General features: G+C 46.6%; 2 protein-coding genes across 2 annotated transcripts; one reads left to right on the top strand and one right to left on the bottom strand.

Moving 5' to 3' along the window:
- Positions 1-936: 936 nt before the first annotated feature.
- On the bottom strand, positions 937-6,420 carry ROMO1 (reactive oxygen species modulator 1). The gene is made up of 3 exons (XM_083801277.1): positions 6,287-6,420; positions 2,922-3,052; positions 937-1,129 (listed from the first exon to the last, which is right to left on the bottom strand). The coding sequence occupies exons 2-3, from the start codon at positions 3,050-3,052 to the stop codon at positions 1,021-1,023; spliced, it is 240 nt and encodes a 79-aa protein (XP_083657403.1). The 5' UTR covers positions 6,287-6,420; the 3' UTR covers positions 937-1,020.
- On the top strand, positions 6,312-21,693 carry NFS1 (NFS1 cysteine desulfurase). Its single transcript, XM_083801276.1, has 13 exons — positions 6,312-6,499; positions 6,590-6,657; positions 7,224-7,340; positions 7,964-8,047; positions 9,526-9,678; positions 10,711-10,804; positions 13,284-13,418; positions 14,669-14,826; positions 16,353-16,458; positions 16,626-16,707; positions 18,071-18,154; positions 18,276-18,365; positions 19,913-21,693. The coding sequence occupies exons 1-13, from the start codon at positions 6,397-6,399 to the stop codon at positions 19,974-19,976; spliced, it is 1,338 nt and encodes a 445-aa protein (XP_083657402.1). The 5' UTR covers positions 6,312-6,396; the 3' UTR covers positions 19,977-21,693.
- The last annotated feature ends 117 nt before the right edge of the window (positions 21,694-21,810 follow it).

Below are 21,810 nucleotides of genomic sequence, written 5' to 3'. Positions count from 1 at the left end.
TTATAAAGCCCATTAAGGAAATAAAAGCCCGTTAAGGAAGACTGGAGGAGACTATCTGTGGAGCATGGTTGGCACAGCTTGCTTTCACAGGTGAGGCACCTTCCCTTTCTCAGGGAATGGAAAGTCACCTATGAGCTGGGTACAGGAGGCAGCAACAACTCACGTTTGTGCCCCACAGCCCATGCTGGGGGGTGAGAGCTGTGGAAGAGGCAGTGTAGTCCAGGTGTGCTGTTCTGTGCTGACAACTTGCAGCCAGTACAGCTAGTCCTGAGGGGACAGCTTTGCAAAGATGTTGCTCAAGGTCTGACAGATTGGGTATCTCCCAGGGCTTGTGTCAAAGTCAGCTGTGTGACTTTCACAAAGTGCCTTCAGTTGTCAGGTGATGGGAGCTTTTTTCCCATTTGTACCAGTTCGTGATTTCCAGATCCAGTAGCAGGACTAGTACCTGCAGCTGTTCCATGCTGTGCCTTGGCTTCTTCCAGCAATTCTGTGGCTTCAGGCTGGAAGGAGGAAGCTGAGCTACGGCAGTTTGCCCTCAGCAAGCTGCAGAAGGACTTGCTCAATACCCCTGCCAGGGGCTGGGTTTCATTGCTCTCTGTAAGGGAGTTTGCCCCAGGACTAGGCTTGAGATGATCATGTTACCTGGAACTCGGGGAAACTCGGGAATAGGGTCAACTCCAACTACTTAGGCAATAGGAGAAAAATTTGACAGTTGCTCTGAATTAACCACAGAATAACTCTCCTAGACTGGGGAAGGTGTAAATGAAATGGATCGGCGGCACATGCGAGCTGCCCAAGCAGCAATTCTCATTGCCATGAACAATTGTCATGGGAGTTAGAGAAGTGAGGAAAGCAGAAATTCAGTAAAGAGCACATCTGCAGAAGGATGCTACAGCAAGGAGGATGGTGCTTCAAAATTTCACGAAGAGCACTCAATTCCAGGTATCTAAAGACTTTATTATGGTACAGAGGAGGAATGGCTGGACAGGGACACTTCAGGTTAAAAACCCAAGCTCCAGATTAGCAGCGGATTCCCATGCCTATAGCCATGAACGTCCCAAACGTCCCACCACTTTGCATCATTGTTTTGCCAACTCCACCCATCAGCTCTCGTCCTCTCATGCCAATCCTGAGATAAAGAAAAACACAACAATTATGTAAAAGCTGAAGCCTGACACATAACAGACATTAACAGCATAAATCCTCTGGTACAACCAGCTAATGGCTGCGTGAGAGCCCAAATCCAATACCTCGTCTTCAGGCTAAATTTAAAGCAATGCCCCCAGACTCTGCCAGGAGACCAACTGCCTGACCCCCCCCACAAAGAGAACTGGAGAGGGTTTCTTTGGGCACTTCAGTGGCCCTTCCCAACAGTCCTTGAGCATTTTCTGCAGTGGTACCAGCTTGACGCTGTACCTCCTGCCACGTCACTAGCAGAGTGATCAGCAGCGTTGTGCTGTGAACTGCATCTGGGTCCCACTCGAGCCAAACCGTACAGGTATTTCCCCCAAGCTCCACCAACCACTTCCTTCCCTGCCTCCACAAATGGATGCACTTCCAGCTGTGGGACAGGTTGCAAAGAGTGTGTGGATATTGGGAACAGGGGGAGCAGGAGCAGCTTGGACTGCCAGCACCCCAAGCATACTTAATTTGGGGGAAAAAATGCTTGGTGCTGTCCAAGTATTTGACTTGCTAGAGAATAGAGATCTTAACTGGTGTATCATCAGCCCCTCTAGCTTCAGTGGCGGTATTTTTAATACCATCAAACTATAAACCATTTTGTAAACTAACTTCCTACTTACACTGACACAGTATTTTTAATGCAAGAGAAATTCAAAAGGCCTGGAAGTGTTCAGACACGCTTCTGTTCTCCAGTTTACATTTACTTAAGGTTGGACCAATGCAAAAAAATAGTTTTTCTCAGGAAACTCCAGTAATATTTGGCTTGTAAGTCCTGCAGTGACTGTAGTGTGTAAGGAATTTCATGCATTCAATTTTTAAGACATGGAGATTTTCCCCAAAAAACAGTACAGTAGAAGCAATGTAGCTGTATCATTCAAGAATGACAGAACTGCCACTGCTGCTTCTTCCTACCTAAAATCTGTATTTTCTACTAGTGTTGTACCATGTACAAATATCTTCCAGGATCTGGGAAGGATCAGAACGCTTTTTAAACCATATCAGATCAGGTTTTGTGCCTTTTCCTCCTTTTTAGGCTCACTACCAAATCATCAGCCATGTTTAATCACAGATTAAAAATCCTCAAGCACAAAGAATTCGCAAAATACTACGGAACTTATTCCCTTTAATGGACAAAGTGTGCCAAAACCAGTCAGTGAGCAGCACAAGAGCGAACAGTGCAGTAGTGAGCATTTTGTGTCTCCATGCTGTTATGCTGGATAGCGAGGGGAAGGTGGACTATGGCACAACAGGGTTGTGCCAATGACAACCGCCAGCTCTTGCAGTCATGACTCCAGGTAAATGCGTCTGTGCATGGGTGCAGGACGCCCAAACCAACACGGCACAGACACCTGAGAGCCTGCAGAGTTCCTCAGACAAGCCTGAGAGCTAAGACACGGCTACATGTGGATCTGCACTGAGAATTCATCCAGCTCCTCTTGGAGCAGCATTTTGACAGCTCAGCAGTGCTTCCCAAAACAACCTCCACCATGAGTGGCAGGGAAAGGTCTGCACAACTGTGATCCACTTGTACACAGTTCCGGGTGGTACCTGTCCATCCCAGACTTTTTTCCATTTGAAGCAGGTGCTGAGAACAGGCCAACTTTATCCACGGGCAAAGTTTTGTCTGTGTGACAAATAAGAACCAGACCTGCGCCTCCCATCCTAGCCCAGAGCAGGACACACTTCCCCCTGGCTGTGGCTGTCATGCCCCGTCCATGGGAGCCATTTCTGTGGCATACCTGAGGCAGGAAAACGTGCCAAACAGCGCTCCTGCTGCCATGCCCACGGCAAAGCCCATCATGAAACCCATCTTTACTCTGTCAAAGCAGCTGGGCTGTGATTGCCCGTACGGGCCCACGGTCACAGGCATCTAGAAAACAAAGCACACGCACAAGAAAAAACACAGATGGGTTTACTGCCAGGCCCAACACACTTCTATAACCAAACTGGGCTGGAAAGCGGCAACTGTGAGGCCATGGAATCATAGAACGGCTCGGGTTGGAAGGGACCTTAAAGATCATCTAAATCCAGATGCCCTGCCATAGGCAGGGACGCCACCCACTAGATCAGGTTGGCCAAAGCCCCATCCAGCCTGGCCTTGAACTCCTCCAGGGATGGGGCATCCACAGCTTCTCTGGGCAGCTTGTGCCAGTGCCTCACCACCCTCTGAGTGAAGAATTTCCTCCTAACCTCTACTCTAAATCTCCCTTCTTTTAGTTTAAGACCATTCCCCCTTGTCCTATCATTATCTACCTAAGTAAAGAGTCCTTCATCTTTTTATAAGACCCCTTTAAGTACTGAAAGGTCACAATGAGGTCACCCCCGAGCCTTCTCTTATCCAGGCTGAACAGCCCCAGCTCTCTCAGCCTTCTCCATAGGAGAGATGCTCCAGCCCTCTGATCATCTTTGTGGCCCTCCTCTGGACTCGCTCTAACAGGTCTATGTCTTTTTTTGTGCTGCGGGCCCCAGACCTGGACGCAGTACTCCAAGTGGGGCCTCACCAGGGCAGAGCAGAGGGGCACAATCACCTCCCTCCCCTCCCACCACCCCTCTGTCGATGCAGCCCAGGATGCAGTTGCCCTTCTGCTGGCTCATGTCGAGCTTTTTGTCCACCAGAACCCCCAGGTCCCTCCCTGCAGGGCTGCTCTCAGCGAGTTCTTCCCCCAGCCTGTGCTCATGTCTGGGACTGCCCCGGCCCAGGTGCAGCACCTTGCGCTTGGACTTGTTGAACCTGATGCGGTTCACGTGGGCCCCCTTCTCCAGCCTGCCCAGGTCCCTTTGGATGCCATCTCTTCCTTCTTTGGTATCAACCGCACCGCTCAGCTTGGCGTCATCTGCAAACTTGCTGAGCATGCACTCGATCCCACTGTCTGTGTCGTTGATAAAGATATTAAACAGCACCGGTCCTAGGGACAGACCCCTGAGGGACACCGCTCGTCACCAGCCTCCACCTGGACATGGAGCCATTGAGCACCGCTCTCTGGGTATGGCCTTCAAGCCAATTCCTTACCCACTGAATGGTCCACCCACCAAATCCACATCGCTCCGATCTGGAGATCAGGATGTCATGCGGGACTGTGCCAAAGGCCTTACACAGGTCCAGGCAGATGACATTCTAGCTAGTCTTCCCTTGTCTACTGATTCAGCCACTCCATCCTAGAAGGCCACCAGATTGGTCAGACACAATTTGCCCTTGGTGAAGCTGTGCTGGCTGTGTCCGAACGCCTCCTTGTCCTGCGTGTGCCTTGACATTGCTTCTGGGAGGATCTGTTCCATGATCTTCCCAGGAACAGAGGTGAGGCTCACCAGTCTGTAGTTCCCCAGGTCTTCCGTTCTACTCTTTTTTAAAATGGGAGTGATGTTTCCTTTTTTTCAGTTACCGGGGACTTCACTTGACTGCCATGATTTTTCAGATATGATGGAGAGAGACTTGGTTACTATATCAGCCAGTTCCCTCAGGACCCTGGGATGCATGTCATCAGGCCCCATAGGCTTGTACTTGTTAAATTGCATCAGGAGGTCCCGAACTTGCTCTTCGCTTACAGTGCGAGGGACTCTGCTCCCCCAACCCCCAGCTAGAGGTTTGGGGACTTGAGTGATGTGGGAAGCCTGACCACCAGTGAAGACCAAGGCAAAGAAGTTGTTAAGTACCTCTGCCTTCATCTGTTATTACCTGTTCTCTATCTTCATTTGTCAGAAGCGCTATACTCTCCCTACTCTTTCTTTTGCAGCCAATGTACCCGTAGAACCCCTTCTTGTTATTCTTTGCATCCCTCGCCAAGTTTAGTTCTGTCAGTGCCTTGGCTTTCCCGATCCTGCCCCTGCACATCTGGACAGCGTTTCTGCACTCTTCCCAGATCCGTGAGTTTCAGAGCCTTGCCTAATGACAGCATCATCGGCCTTGCAGGCGCTCCGGCTGCTTTCCTCACCCACCCAGCAGTCCTCCACAGGGGACCTCGGCCCCGCTGGGCCCCAGCAGCCCCCAGAGGGCGGCTGCGAGGCTCCCCGGCCGGTCAGGCAGCAGCCATGGAGCCGATCGACCCTGCAGGTGTGCCGGGTCTGGCTGGGACGGAGCTAACTTCCCCTGCAGCAGCCCACACAGCGCTGTGCTCTGCACTTGTAGCTGGAACAGCCCTGGTATCACCCCAGCGTTGTGTCTGCTGCTGAGCAGTGCTGGCACCGCATCAGGACTCCCGCTAACCCCCAGAGCCAGCGGGCCGGGGGTGGGCAAGGTGAGGAAGGAACGTCACCAGGGCAGCTGGCCTAAACCAACCAAAGGGATATTCCATGCCATATGGGGCCACACTCAGCGATAAAAGGTGGAAAAAGGAAGAAGAGGGGAGGGGTGGGCTCTCATTGTGAAAACGTCTGTCCTCCCAAACAATGGCCCTGCTGCAAGGACGTGGTCAAGCATCGCTCGTTGGTGGGAAGTAGAGAGGAATTTCTTTCCTCTGCACTTCCACATGGCCTTTGCTTGTTGTTTTTTTTTCTCTCTCTTTTTCCTTTAGTTATTTAATTAATAATAATTTTCCCTTAATAATTATTTTTCCTTTAATTCGATTATCCTTATCTCCACCCGTGAGTTGTTCCTTTCCTTTTCTTCTTCCTCTCCTTCTGAGGCGGGGGAGTGAGGGAGCTGTGGCGGAGCTCAGCTGCCCGGCACGGGAAAACCACCCCGGCAGGACGCTCTGGGGCGCCGCACGGCACTGACCGACCCACAAGCGCCGGGATTTTCCTTTGTTTCTCCGCACGCTTTGCCTCCCTTTTCGGGACTTTGCGAATCTCCTGCTCACCGAGCCCCGTTCCTCCGGGAGCCCCCGTGAGCGTTCGCGCTCCGGGGAGCCGCCGGGCGAGCGGCAGCCCCGCTCCCCGCGCCCCGCGCCCCGCTCCCCGCCCGGGGCAGCTCCTTCCGCCCGCCCGGCCCGGCCCGGCCCGGCCCGGCCCCGCCTCGCCCCCCACCCCCGGGCCGAGACCGGCCGGGGCCGCGCCCCCGCCCGCGCCGCAGTCACCTCACGGCGCCGGCGGGCCCGGGCCCGGCCCCGACCCCCGCGGCCCTGCCCGGCCCTGCCCGGTCCTGCCCTGCCCTGCCCGGCCCGGCCCGTACCTCGCCGCCGCCGCCCGCTCCGCTCTCCGTTTCCGTCGCTGCCGGGACGTGGGCGGAAGGGGCGGGCGGTGCCGCGGGGCACGGCGCAGCCCGGCCCAGAGCCCGCGGCCATGCTGCTCTGGCGGCGACTGGCGGCCCTGCGGGCGGCCCCCGGCCCCCGGCGGCTCTCGGTGGCGGCGCCGCGGCCGGGACCGGGACCGGGACCGGGAGCGGGTAAGGCCGAGGCCGCGGGGGGGAGGGCGGGGCGCGGGCCCGTCCCCGGCGCCTGACGGCGGCCCCCGCCTCTCCCCCCCTCTTCCCCAGGGCCAAGCGGCGATGGCGACGGCGCCCTGCGGCCGCTGTACATGGACGTCCAGGCCACCACCCCGCTGGTGCGTGCTCGGGCCCTGGCGCTCCGGCTTGCGAGGCCGGCCCCGTCCTCCTCCCCCCCGAACCGCCGTCCCCTCCCCGTCCCGGCTCGCCTCCCTGGCTTGGCGCTCTCCCGGCACTTTCTGCTGGTGGCTGTCGGTAAAATCGGCGCCGCTTCAGGCTCGCTGCAGCCCGGGCGGGTTCAGCCGGGACGCCGCAGCCCTCCCTCGGCTGCCGCCCGGCTCCGGGCCCCGCACCGGGGGGGCAGCGAGGAACCGGCCGCGGCCCGTGCCGGGGTTGTTCTGATCCTTTTTATCGCCTTCTGCTTCTTCTCAGAAATCCCCGTTCTTCTGTCATTACCTGGGTGCAGATCAAGGTTACGTGCAAGAGTACTGAGCATAAGTGCAGGAGGGTACTTGTGTTTGCCGCAGGATGTGTTGCGTATAACGCGCGGTAACCGTGAGATTTCGGGATCTAGCCTGAGATAAAGGCAGACAGCGTGTTTAGGGCAGGAGGGAGGGTGTGCCTGCAGAGGGGAAAGAACTGCGTTTGCTCCTTGGTCCTGAGCTGTGCGGTTTGTGTCCTGCAGGATCCCAGGGTCCTGGACAGCATGCTGCCCTACCTGACAGCCTACTACGGCAACCCCCACTCCCGGACCCACGCCTACGGCTGGGAGAGCGAGGCCGCCGTGGAGAAAGCCAGGCGGGTGAGTCGTGGCCCTCCACGCAGCAGGGTGGTGTTCCTGCTGGCAAGGGCAGCCGGTGCCAAAAGACAGTCAAAAGCAACGACGATTCTGTGATAAAACCGTATGCGTGAGTTAGTCGTCTGCAGGCTGCGCTTGGCAACTTCCTTTCCTCTGTGTTGAGCTATTCTTTGGCAGATTTATCAAAAGGAAAAGTAGTGATATTAGGGTAATTTGAACTGACAGAAAGCAATACCTCAGGCAAAGATGCCTCAGAATTTCGGGTTTCCTGAGGGTCATGAGTGTGCTGCTGCAGTAAGTGGACTAATTTCCTCATTCTCCTGGTCTTTGATATGTCATTGTTGTTTATTTTGGAAGCACTGTGTACTGTTTCTTTGTGTACTTAATTTTTACGTTCATTTATGACAGACTAATGCTTAATACCATTGCTAGTAATGATTATGAGCTTCTTGTGTATTTTGTATTAATGGAGATTATTGTATCTGTAGCATAACTTTGTTAGATGCTAGTTGTCGCCCTTCTGAGGCTCTAAAGTGTATTCTTGAAAACATTTTGACTGTGTTGTGGTATGGCGAATTTGTTGAATTTTATAATTACAAATCAAATTTGCATGTCTTTTTCAACAGCAAGTTGCGGATTTAATAGGAGCTGATTCAAGAGAAATTATCTTTACTAGTGGTGCTACAGAATCGAATAACATGGCAATTAAGGTAAACGGTTTATGCTGATACGTATTTTGTTAAAACTATACTGTTAAGAACTGTGCACATCTTTCAACAAATTAAACCAGTCCTCTTCAATGTTTTCATAAACTATTTGGATGAAGGACTTGAAGGTCTTTTGAGCAAGTTTGCAGATGATACCAAATTGAGTGGAGCTGTTGACTCCATCCAGGGTGGTGAGACCTTGCACAGAGATCTGAACTAATTAGAGAGCTGAGCAATCACCAACAGTATGAAGTTTAACAAGAGCAAGTGCTGGATTCTGCACCTGGGAAGGGGCAACCCTGGCTATATGTACAAATTGGGGGACGAGACGCTGGAGAGCAGCCCCGCAGAGAGGGACCTGGGGGTTGTGGTCGACAGCAAGCTGAACATGAGTCAGCAATGTGGCCTGGCAGCCAGGAGGGCCAGCCGTATCCTGGGGTGCATCAAGCACGGCATTGCTAGCCGATAGTGGGAGGTGATTGTCCCCCTCTGCTCTGCGCTGGTGCGGCCTCACCTCGAGTACTGTGTGCAGTTTTGGGTGCCACAGTATAAGAAAGGTTTATAACTGTCAGAGAGTGTCCAAAGGAGGGCTACAAAGATGGTGAAGGGTGTAGAGGGCAAGACGTATGAGGAGCAGCTGAGGTCCCTTGGTTTGTTCAGCCCAGAGAGGAGGAGGCTGCAGTTTCCTCCCAGGGGGAGCGGAGGGGCAGGCACTGAGCTCTGCTCCCTGGGGACAGCAACAGGACCCGAGAGAGCAGCATGGAGCTGCAACAAGGGAGGGTCAGGCTGTACCCAGGACACGGTTTTGTGGACAGTGTATAATACTCAATGTTTTGGTTTCTCCATGGGGTTAGGGGTTGTTCTGTGGTGAAAAAGCACCTCAGTGTTCCACCATTGGTGTAATGATTCCCTAAAATTCTTTGGGTTTAGTTTTCCTTTGTGATGCTGATTTAAAATGCATTTCCATTGAGTCTGAACAAAATTAGTTTGTGTGGCTTTTTTTTATTTGATTTTATTTTACATGGAGGTAAAACATATGCTTAACTTCTGTGCACCAAGTACAGTTCTTCTGTTTACATAATTTAAATCTTTACAACAAAACAGGGGTGGTGATTGCAAACTTTTCTTTGCTAAGACTAGTTTGTGCTTTAACCTTTAATCTAGAGTCTGTGGTTGTTCAGACGTCTCATTATGTATGACTCATAACAAGTTTCTGAAAAGTGCTTCTGTTAATAAGCAATGTCTAAAATTTATATCTATTAACATTTTCGTAGGCTTTTTTTTGAAGTGAGATGCTTTTGTGCAGCGAGTACTCATGGAAGCATCTAGTATGAATTACAGCTCGGTGCATTTCACAGTCAAGATTGCATTATTTTTATAATATCTAAATAGTAATTTCTTGGTTTTGTGCATTTTATGTAAAGCTTGCTCTCTTTGGTGTTGTAACAGCAAATTTCTTGTTCATGTATTGTGCCTGACAGGGTGTTGCAAGATTCTACAAATCCAGAAATAAGCACATCATTACTACGCAAACAGAGCACAAGTGTGTGTTGGATTCTTGCCGCTCCTTAGAGGCAGAAGGTTTTCGGGTCACATATCTGCCTGTTCAAAAAAATGGCCTGATAGATTTGAAGGTAGGTTATTTACTGACAGATGGTGAAAATAGAAGAGCTTTTTGCTTCAAACTGGGGCTGAAGGCCTTGTGTCCCCTTAATAATAAAGAGAGAAAGGATGATAAATACCACACCATAGAGGGAGAGTCACAGTCAAATGTGTGATGGCTGTAGCAGGATTTTCTGTTCTGTTGTGTGCTCTAGATGTTTCTCAGCCAGAGTCCATCCCTCATCCCAACCTGCTGGCAGTTGTGTCCATGTAGGAAGAACTGTCACATACCCTATGGAGAGCCTGTGGGTGGCTGTTGTAGAGTGGGCTTTGATAAAAGAGTTAGTGGTGAAATTTCGTGACCTGAGCTGCTCAAGGCATCAGACACAATGAGTGCGATGCTCCCTTCTGGTTTCTGTCCATCAATTGACCCTTCTGGGCGTAAGGGCTGCAGTCCTGGGATTTAGAAGTGTGTATGCTTGTTTCATCAGTTGTGTCCTGTAATACAAGTCAGCATCAGTTTTGCTTGTAGGCCTGTCATCTGGCTTGGAGAGAGTTTGTGGGTATGCGGTGGAGGGGAGTGATCAGACTGGCAGGCACAGAACTGTTAATTAAATTCTGTAAGAACTTTGCTGGCAGACTCCTCCTTTGTGTGATGCTTTTGTGTATATGGTACAATTCCTTTGTAGTCAGCCTTACTTTGTCTAGATGTGGGTTAAGATGGCTTGTGGGTGTTTAATTCTTTTAAAAAAATAGAATAAAGAAGACACGTAGCAAAAATCTTTGCTGACTTGATCGTGTCAGGCGGCTCTGTGCATACCACGGTTAGGATATGCAGAAATGCAGTTGGTCACGCTGCTCTTCCTGCAGGCATTCCATGTTCGTGTGGATTAGTCGAACACGTTTGACAGTCACCAGGACTGTTCGTCAGAAGCCACGGGGATTGTTGACTGTGTTCTAGTTAGGGGGCTGGTTAAGACTTGCTAGCAAAAGGGATGTGTGCTTCAAGAATCTTTTGCTTCTGCTTTTAGTCATAGCTTCTGTCTGCTTGAATATTTCATCAGGAGTTGGAGGCTGCATTCCAGCCAGACACGGGTTTGGTTTCTGTAATGACTGTCAATAATGAAATAGGAGTGAAGCAGCCAATTCATGACATTGGTAAGTAGATGCTTGCTTCCAGAGGATAGCTAATGGCACTTCTGCTTCATTTTACTTATTTTTTTCACAGAAAAATGCTACAGAGTCACACTGATGTAAAATGTTAGATGTAATATAGTTAAGCATTAAATAATATGCTGTTCCAAATAAATATTTTAAAAAGGGAATGAGTATAAAATTCAGTAATGATTATAGCTTTGTAATAGAGTGGCTGCGTTGTTTCTAGTGTTGTTCTGAATTGTACAATGGAAGAAAAAATAGCTGCCCAGAATAACCCATTGCCCAGTAATAACTGCAGAATCCAAGACCATTTGAGGCTGGCAGGGAGCGTTGGAGGTAAGGAGGTGCCAGCCCTGCTCCAGCGGGGCCACCCAGAGCAGGTCACCCAGAACCATGTCCAGGCAGCTGTTGAACTTCTCCAAGGATGGAGACTCCACAGCCTCTCTGGGCAATCTGTTCTATTGCCAAATTGAGTTTATGTGCAATAATGCTTCATTTGGCACTTTAAGTGTTAGGAGAAATGTGCAGAATTTGGGGGGCGGTGGGGGTGTGCACCACACTTAGGCACTCCTGCTCACACTCTCCAGTAGTGCCATATACAGTCCTGAGCAGGCTTACAGGTCTAAAGACCACTGAAGAGGCCAATTTCTGGAGCAGAAGGCAGGGAGAGGTTGATCCGGGCTGTGAGCAGGCGGATGGAGGGACAGAGCCTCAGAGCAGTTTGGGAGAGTTGGAGAAGCAGGGTCTTTGGGGCAGGCAGGGTGAGCAGGTGGCCCCCATGCATGATCAGATCAGTCATGATCATGATCATTCATGATCAGAGGGCCGGGAGCGCCTCTGAGAGCTGGGGATGTTCAGCCTGGAGAAGAGAAGGCTTAGTGGAGACCTCATTGTGACCTTTCAATACCTAAAGGGTTCTTATATAAAGGATGGAGAGGGAGTCTTTACTCGTGTAGATAACGATAGGACAAGGGGGAATGCTTTTAAACTGAAGGAGGGGAGATTTAGATTGGATGTTAGGAAGGGAAGAAATTCTTTACCCAGAGGGTGGTGAGGCGTGGGAACAGGTTGCCCAGAGAGGTTGTGGGTGCCCCATCCCTGGAGGTGTTCAAGGCCAGCCTGGATGAGGCCCTGAGCAACCTGATCTAGTGGGTGGCGTCCCTGCCCATGGCAGAGGGGTTGGAACTAGGTGATCTTTAAGGTCCCTTCCAACCCAAGCTATTCTATGATTCTATGCAGCTCCCAGGATCCCACTCTGATTGTGTGATAACAGCTTCTGTGACAGTGACCCCAAAACATCCTCCCCGCTCCATATTAAAGATGTCCTTTTATAAGATGTTTGAGTTTGTAGGCAGTTTTTAGGCCTTGGTGCCTGCCCTGCATGATTCTGGCAGGTGTTGTTTTGCCAGGCTGTGGCAGCTGCCCTGTTGTGCAGCTGTCTTTCCTCTTGCTTAACTGCTGCCTTTTTTTTTTCCCCCTCTTTAACCTTTATTGTGCTCAAGGCAGCATTTTCCCAGTCTTCAAGGTTATATTTCTTCACTGTAGACAAGTAATTGACCATCAGTGAATTGTTTATAGCTTTGAGGACTCTATTTTCATTCTGTGCCTGTGCTCTCAAGGCCATTACAGTTGTCCCACATTCAAATGTCAGTGTTCTGATAATGCGTTGATAGCAAGTTGAGTAGGCCAGGACTGGGGCCTTGCAGAGTAAACCTCATGAAGGTTGTGGCCTCGTATTAGCAGTAGTAATGCTGTTCTTGCTGGACCGCAGGCGGCCAAATCTGTTGTGCAGAGAAGTCTGGAATGCATCTGTGCGAAGTATTGATTCTGTGGAAGATGAGTTACGAGTTTTTTGATGACAAGAATAGAGAATGTTTAAGTTCACTGCCTGTGAACATCACATAATTTTGTCCCTTAGTGTATTAACAGGCTTGAGTCAGTTCAGATGTGGGTCATCAGCGTGTGTTCTGAGAATGGTTTTGGAGCTGAGTATTGTAAAACTTGGAAAATAGAGCAAATGGCATAAAAACACTTGGCAGGAATGAGCATGAAAGTAAGGCTAGCTTGTACTGGACTGACATTGAGAAGAAAAAGAATCAAGGTGAAAATTTTAATTTTGTCCAGCTGTGGAATCATCTGGGGAAACTTCGTTGTCCTGTTTGGCCATTTATACCTAAACAGGGCTGTGCTTTGATAGGTGTGGGTTTGGAAACAATCCCACTTCTCAGAAGACCTTTTAACTGTTCAACTGAAGAAATTCACTGTAGTGTTACCTGCTGACCTACCTAAAACTGTGCCCAGCTAGGCACCAGCTAGAACAGCTTGATGTACTGTAAAAGAGATGTGAAATACACATTTCTTCCTTTGTCACCTCAGAATTAGTCGTGCTATAAACTGATACTTTATTGGAGCTATTGGAATCATAACAATTAGATGAGATGATGCGTTTTTCTTTCTTAATTTTGTGTTTTTATTACAGGTGAGATCTGCCGTGCACGTAAGGTTTTCTTCCACACAGATGCTGCACAAGCAATTGGTAAAATTCCTATGGATGTGAACGACATGAAAATTGATCTAATGAGCATCAGTGGCCATAAAATTTATGGGCCCAAAGGTATTTATTGAAGCACTTTTCTAAAGAATTGTAGTTCTCGTGCTTGCATTAGAAGGTAGGGTATACACTCAAGCCTGTCTGTCACAGTGACTGTTGCTACTTAAACTGTAGAAAATTGTTCCAGAACGGGTAGTGGACGGACTTTGGAGTAGTTCAGGCAGTGCTGTAAGGCTGACAGCTGTGTTAAGTGGACCTCATGCTTATGGGTTGTGAGGTGGCTTTGTTGAAAGAAGAAATGGTGTCTTATAATGATGGCAGCATTAGGATGAGTGGCTCTTCGGAAGTCATCTGCATGGTGTGAAGCAGCTTTGATACTGCAATGGTTGAAATGAAATCACAGTGCTGTAGGGCTACGTTTAAATCCAAGTGTAACTTGCAACATGGAGATCAAAAGATTAAGTGGAAAGTTTAAATTCTTGGTGATTTTGGTCATCTTCTATTCTGAATTGCTTCTTCCTACCCTTCCTCTTTTGTGCACCTTCCCTGCAGAATGGGGTTTAAAATCCAGCTACGGGTTTTGTAGCCAACTCAAATACTAAAAGTTTAGCTATTATCACCATTGCAGTCCATTTAGTTTGTAACACTTAATGTAGAAAGCCAGAAATCAACTTTGCTGTATTCTATGTGCTATTCAGAAACAAAAGGCAAAATGATTTCTTATTTTTTCAATATATAGAGCTGAAGACATAACTCTGGACAAGCATTATGTTTTCAAACACTAACTTTGGACAGGTGACAGACACAAATTTTCCCAACTTCTTATGACCAGAAGTTGCAACCATTCTTCCTGTGGTGACAGTCACTGGTTAGGTATATGCCAAAGAACATGAAGGCATGGAAATTGAGTTTCTAGGTGAGGAGACTGAAGGGTTAAATTAGGTGGCTGTAAAAACTGCCTCATCCAATCTGCCCGTTGGAGATCAGTGCCACTGATAAACATACAGACTGGGGGGCTAGAGGCTGGAGTACCAAGTCTTTAGGCGGCTCAAGTATGCTGGGAGAAACTGAACTTCTCCCATGTCTGAAGCTCTGGGAGCCTGACTTACTAGGAACATGAATGGTGGGAACAAACCTCATTTTCTAGAAAATACTGTGCTTCTGTATGCATTCACTACATTTTTCTCCAGTGAGGTGTCCAGATACATGTTTGCTGTGGAAGCAAGGAACGTTTCCAAATCTTGAGTCCCTTTTCATAATTCTAGAACTGTGCATGTATACCGCATAAATCCAACTGCTTTCCTTGTTTGAAGGGGTCGGTGCTGTCTATGTTCGCCGTCGACCGCGCGTGAGACTAGAACCCCTGCAGAGTGGGGGAGGCCAGGAGAGAGGGCTGCGATCTGGGACTGTGCCCACTCCGTTAGCAGTGGGCCTTGGGGCAGCGTGTGAAGTGGCACAGCAAGAGATGGAGGTACGTGGGAGAGCATGTTTGACCTGGATGACAGAAAATAATATAACAGGGCCAGCTGGATCTTAGGTTCCTTAGGTCTTTTTGTGTCCTTCTGTGTGAACTAAATTTGATTATCTTATTATAACATTAAGTAAAAGTGTTGGGATCTTCAGGTGTAACTGGAAGTTGATTTTCAGCTTTCTTAAATTCCTTTTTTCTTGAAGTGGTTTGAATCTTGTTTTACAACAGATTTACAGTTGGCCGTTTTAGTGAAATACAGCTTTAAGTGCTTGCGCTTGTCTCTCTGTTCTGCCCCAATGTATTAGCAGCCTCTCTGAAGCTGAGCAAATCACGCTTATGTAACGTATATTGAAACAATGAGATTTTCTAATCCACTATTCCAGTGCATTATCTATTGGACTGGATGATCTTTAAAGGTCCCTTCCAATCCAAACCATTCTATGATTTTGTGATTCTGTTAAATGTATGTATATTCAAGTTTACTGCAGCTTTGCAACTAATAATGTTACAGTGTTTTCTTTTTCTTGGTCAGTAAAGTTTATTTGCTAGACCTGGTGTTTAAGGCTCTGCATGCTGCTGTACCTGTTTATGCACCAATGCATTCCTCACAGCTGGAACGTAAAAAACATTTAAATACTGCCAGTGGGATACATAGGCCAGGATAGCTGTACAAATCAAATGGAGGTTTTTCCTGGGAGACAGGCAGAGATCTGAGCTGTGTGGTTATGGAAGTCTTGTTGCTGGCGGGAGAGCTCGCAGAGTCTGAATTTTTGAATTCTACAGGAGCCTCAGATCTAGAATCTTTTTCTAGTCTCTGAGAATTTTGACATTAAAAAAAAAGTCATATTTGAGAATGCCTTGTTTCTTTTTAAAGCTTTTTTGAGAATGTGACCAGGCAATTATAAATAAATATGAATTGCATGTGTGTGTCTGACCATTTCTGTACCCTAGAGCTGATACCATACCTTACTGCTTTTTTTGTGTAAGTGACCTCGGTCTTCAGTCTAGAATGAGGTTATGCTCATGGGCAGTTCTCATTTAGGAGGTTATGTGTTGTAAAGTCACATTATGGTTGAGTTCGCAGTAATATGTGTATGTGTGTTTTTATGTAATACAGTTTGAGAGCTTCTAAGAAAGTAAGAGACACTTCTGCCATAGTAGATGCCCTTTCTTGTGTTGCAAAATAAGTCATTTTTTGTATTGCCTAACTTGTCTTTAAGCACAAATAGCTTGGCGTGTTTACAAAAGACAATTTGACAGTTTGTATATATAGATCTTTCCGAATGATTTTTAATGTTTTTGAAGACTGAACTAGTTAGGACCAAACTGGTAATATTCTCTTTTAAACAGTCTCTAGAGTACTCAAAGCTTTAAGTTTCAAATGTGTTCTTTCCCCAGTCTAACCAAATGCAGCTACTTCTGTCTACTCATGGCTGCTCATGAGCAGTTTGAGTGAGCTCAGACATGCTAGAATTAGTGATCTGTTGATTTTTTTTTTTTCCTCTCTTTTCTGGTTTCTTTGCTAGTATGACCATAAGCGAATCTCACAATTGGCAGAGCGACTGGTTACAAAAATAATGAGTGAAGTTCCTGATGTGGTTATGAATGGAGATAGAGAACATCGTTATCCAGGTAACATTAGCAGAATCCTGACCCTATTAGCTGGCTCCTTGTTGTTAACGTCCATGCCTGAATAATGGAGATTAGCCACATGCTGTGCAAGTACTGCCATGTGGATTTGCTCTAGATTTCTGTTGCTGGGAATTCTCCTTTTTTCTATTTCATTTATTTTTATGTAGGATGCATCAATTTATCTTTTGCATATGTGGAAGGGGAGAGTCTTCTGATGGCTCTGAAGGATGTGGCTCTATCTTCAGGAAGGTAGGTGGAATATGTAGGAAGGAGAGCAGTATCTTGTAGAGAAAGTAATGTCTGCTAATAAAGTTACTAATAAGGAGTGGTCTCCACTGTGCCCTGTACTTTCTTGTTTGGTTGATGAGTCAGCCTGGCATTGACTGCATTCTGAGATGGAGTTTCTCTTAAGTGGCACATTGCAAAGGAAGGTCAAATGTATTCATCCTGAAAGCAAAAAAGCAGAAATTGCTATCTGCCAGCTTTGCGGATTTCTTAACTGTGGTCTGAGCAGCCTTGACTCGTAGCTGCCAGTGACACTTTCATTCCAAAGGCTACCATCATTTGATCCACTACAGCTTCTGTCCTTCAGCAGGATTTCACACAAGTGAAATTTTCACATAACTAGAATCTAGTGAGTCTGGACACATATCTGAATTAAACTAGTTAATAGTGCCAATGTTTAATGCAAAAGTAGAAAGAAAGTTCAATACATTCCTGCAGAGCTGTGTTGACTCTACAAGAATGACCAATGACATTTCTGTTACTAAGACCATCTTCATGCTTATGATGAAGTTAATGAAGTGTAAAGACGCCCTCCTTTCCTCACCTTTGAGAACAAAGCAGTTAGAAATGCATATCTTAATTAGAAATGTGTTGGCACTATGAACAGAGAGAACAAGTTTTCACATGACTGTGAAGCCCAACACTTCTGTCATGTTAAATCTCTTCTGAGGCTCTGCTTCGTGCACATTTTTAAGCAGTCCTATGGTTTGTGCTGCACGTTGCTACCTGTGAAAATTGAGTAACAACGTGTAACCAGTTTTTCCTACTGCTTTGAGATGGAAGTTTTGTCTCCTGACTTTATGTAGCTAGATCATCGTGTTCTGTATTCCTCTGTGCACTGTTTTTCATTGACAGCAATACGAATCAGGTAGCAATTTAGGAAGCCTTTTTTCTTTTTTATGTGCCCGTTTATAGGTTATTGTCTCTGGCTATTTCTGCCTTGGCTCTTGTCTTCTTTTTACAGCCTCCACTTCAGCTACCTCAGTCTGCAATACTACTGCTTCTGTTTGGCATTGTATTAATTCTTAGAACATTATCTATGCTCTCTCTTCTTTCCTCATGCTTCTAACTTATTACCCTCATTCCATTCTAATGCATTCCCCTTCTGTACTTTTTCCTTAGCAGGAGAAATACCACTCTTCTTGCTCCTGTTTCCTCATGTTCAGTAGTAGTTTCCAAAAGGCTGGGGAACCTGCTATAGGTTATTGTAAAGATTCACAGTAATATTGAATGTCTGTAAATGACGTGTTCTTTGTTGGAGATTAGTGAAATGTAGTATCTGCACGTGAATAGAAGCGTGAAATTGGCCTTTCTTCCCTTTCCTTAGTGCTTGCACATCAGCTTCTCTGGAGCCTTCCTATGTTTTGCGGGCAATTGGAACAGATGAAGACTTGGCTCACTCCTCTATAAGGTGTGTGGAGTGGTTTTCCCCGTTGCTTCCAAATATGCTTCTTTTCTGCTGAAAGTGGGCGGTGGTTTTGCTTCACCCATCTGTAGGCACACTATTCCAGTTCTTAATGTTTTTCTTTTAGATTTGGCATTGGTCGTTTCACTACTGAAGAAGAAGTAGATTATACAGTGCAGAAGTGCATCCAGCATGTTAAGAGGCTTAGGGAAATGAGGTGAGCCATCTTCTTATTGAACTTAAAGACTTTGTAGGTATGATAATCATTTGAGGAATTGGATTTAGTTGAAAGTAATTGTTTATTTTAAAAATCTGTCAGTGTCCCTGTATATAAGCAAGTAGTATTGTCAGAGTATGTAGTGGGCCAGATTTTAACAGTAGCAAAAAATTTTTAAGCAAACAAACGTTTTAACAATTTTTCTCCCAGATCCTGCCGTTGTCAAGGAAATAGGGTGAGTAGGGCAAGCACATAGGGTGGTACCTAGAATTTTCTAAGCTAGGGATGGTATTACTGTGTTTATGTATTTTGTTTTATTTTGGGGACACTGAAATATTCCTGATTTATCTGGCCATTATCAAATATGAGTCTCTAGGAAGCGCATGTACTTTATGCCTAAAATGCAGGAAATGAGCTGAGGCACCTGCCCTCTCCCCTTTTCTATTTTGTCCAAGGGCAGCACAGGGGATTGCTCATGTGAAGCTCACTGACCTCCAGAAGGGGAAGATAGATAAATAGATAGATATCTCTTAATTTTTGTGTAGTTGATGAAATTGCCTGTTTGGTTACTTACTCACCCTCAGTAAGTTTGCAGATGACACCAAGTTAGGTGCGTGTGTCGATCTGCTCGAGGGTAGGAAGGCTCTGCAGGAGGATCTGGATAGGCTGGACCGACGGGCTGAGGCCAACTGTATGAAGTTCAACAAGGCCAAGTGCCGGGTCCTGCACCTGGGGCGCAACAACCCCAAGCAGCGCTACAGGCTGGGAGATGAGTGGTTGGAAAGCTGCCTGGCAGAGAAGGACCTGGGAGTATTGGCTGATAGTCAGCTGAATATGAGCCAGCAGTGTGCTCAGGTGGCCAAGAAGGCCAACAGCATCCTGGCTTGTATAAGAAGCAGTGTGGCCAGCAGGACTAGGGAAGTGATTGTGCCCCTGTACTCGGCTCTGGTGAGGCCGCACCTCAAGTACTGTGTTCAGTTTCGGGCCCCTAACTACAGGAAGGACATGGACGTGCTCGAGCGAGTCCAGAGAAGGGCGACAAAGCTGGTGCGGGGTCTGGAGAACAAGTCTTACGAGGAGCGGCTGAGGGAGCTGGGGTTGTTCAGCCTGGAGAAGAGGAGGCTCAGGGGCGACCTCATCGCTCTCTATAGGTACCTTAAAGGAGGCTGTAGCGAGGTGGGGGTTGGTCTGTTCTCCCACGTGCCTGGTGACAGGACGAGGGGGAATGGGCTAAAGTTGCGCCAGGGGAGGTTTAGGTTGGATATTAGGAAGAACTTCTTTACTGAAAGGGTTGTTAGGCATTGGAATGGGCTGCCCAGGGAAGTGGTTGAGTCACCATCCCTGGAGGTCTTTAAGAGATGTTCAGGTGTAGAGCTTAGTGATATGGTTTAGTGGAGGACTTTAGTTAGTGTTAGGTCAGAGGTTGGACTAGGTGATCTTGGAGGTCTCTTCCAACCTAGACGATTCTGTGATTCTGTTATTGTTTTTGATGTTGTCATCCAGTGAATTTTAGATTTAGATAACATTCATTTTTCTCTTCTTTACAGTCCTCTCTGGGAAATGGTGCAGGATGGAATTGACCTCAAAAGCATTAAATGGACTCAGCACTGAGAAAACAAGCTCTATCCGTGGACTAGACGGATGTGGATTAAAATGCATTTTCTGTACATTCCTGAACAAAAATCATGCAGCACTTTTCTGTTTTTCTTGTCACTTGCAATTTAGTTGGAAAACTATCTTTTCTGGTAACAGTCTTAAAAAGCCAAAATGAAACAAGTCTTTATTCTGGAGGAAGGCAGGATGATATCAAACCCATTACATTTATATTTACCCACAGAAATTTATGCTGAGACATAATTTATTTCGAAATGTATTTCTTAATGTGAAAAATGAGATCAGCTTGTTACTCCTGTGTTTGTGGAATCCTGGTGAGAGGTTCCTTCTCAAGCATCCTGTATAGCTGTTCTGCTTGCAGTACAGACCTGTTGGCAGGCCTCCAGTTCATTTTGTTTGAGGCGAGTACCCCTGCAACTGCAGATGTTTTTGTGCTGCTTAAATATTTTGTGAAATTCTCACACAGTAAGAAGTTCAGCGTTTCTAGAGGAAAAGGATGCCTCAGTGTGGCTATGTGCCTTCACAGTTAAGTTGTATGTGGAGTTAAGAATTTTTTTTACCAAAAAAATAATGTGTTTTGCTATTTTCCATGATTCTTTTATTTTATTTTTTTTTTGGAGGGGGGAGGTGGTTGATGCTTGCATAGGCCAATGTGCATTAATCCAAAACGTTTTTCAGTGTTACAGAACTTAAAATACAATGATGATGCACTTTGCTATCCCTTCCACTGAGTTTTTTTCCATGCATTTTTTATATAAAAAGGAAAACTTGAATGACCGTGAGAGGGGAATATGCAGAATATGTCAGCTTCAGTTGCAATACCAGTTTAGTTGGAACTGTGGTGGTGGTGGTGGGGAAGCACATGAAGTGCAGTGTTTTCTGGTTTTGTTTGTTTGTTTTTTCATTTGTTGTGAGTCCTTTGCCATTACTTTGCTTATGGACACTTGGCTTCTGTTGCTTTTGGGAGCCTTGCTCAGTTGAGCCTGGGTGTTTTGTCTTTAGATAAGAACATGTGGTTCTGGATTTCTCTTTGCATGCCAGAGTTTACTTCTGTCCTATTTGAGACTTCCACAAGAATCCATTCCCTGCAAGTGTTGGGGAGAAGTGTCTGTAAAATGGGTTTGAGATGAATTCATATCAATGTTTCTCCTTTCTTATTTTTTTGATATTTTCAGTAGGAAACTTAACCCAGTATTACGAAGTGCCTTTGTATCAGTTGCATAAGCAGACAGCTCTCAGATTGGTTGGTTGGTTGATGGATGCTGTAGTAGCTGTTGGATTTAATATACTTTACAGACAATATGTCACCAGTTCTGGATCATTTCTGTTTTGAGGAAGAACCACTTTACGTAGAAGCTAAAGCTAATTCTCACGGGGTGGATTGTATTACAAAAGCTTGTTTGTTTTTCTGTTACCAAGGACAGATTTGGTTGTTTGTAATGTGAACCTAATCCTGAATTGTTCTATTTGAAATTATCAGCTTTAGCAGCTTTAATATTGTAGGACTGGCACCTTATGTTTCATCACAACATTTTTAAAACTTCCATATGCATAACTGGATTTTAGAGGTGTTTGTTTTATGTTTTATCCATGCGCCATGTATGGTTTCTGAATTAAGCATGTAATAGGACTTTACCGGTGTGTTTTGGAACTGTATGTTTATGAAATTGTTCTTTGTGTGTCATGGATGATAAAAACGCAGATAAGACTTAAACTTGGCTACTTTCAGTCTCTGTTAGTGATTGTAAACTTAGAGTAATATCAAGAAAAAAGTTTAGGGCACTAATTATTTTGGGGGGATCCTCCTTTCTGGCTGAGCCTCTGCAGCATA

The sequence above is a fragment of the Anser anser genome (genome assembly GCF_964211835.1).
Source record: "Anser anser genome assembly, chromosome: 16".
In the NCBI taxonomy this organism is placed as follows: domain Eukaryota; kingdom Metazoa; phylum Chordata; class Aves; order Anseriformes; family Anatidae; genus Anser; species Anser anser.
Note: the sequence above shows the minus strand (reverse complement) of the source record. Positions and strands in the feature narration are given on the sequence as shown.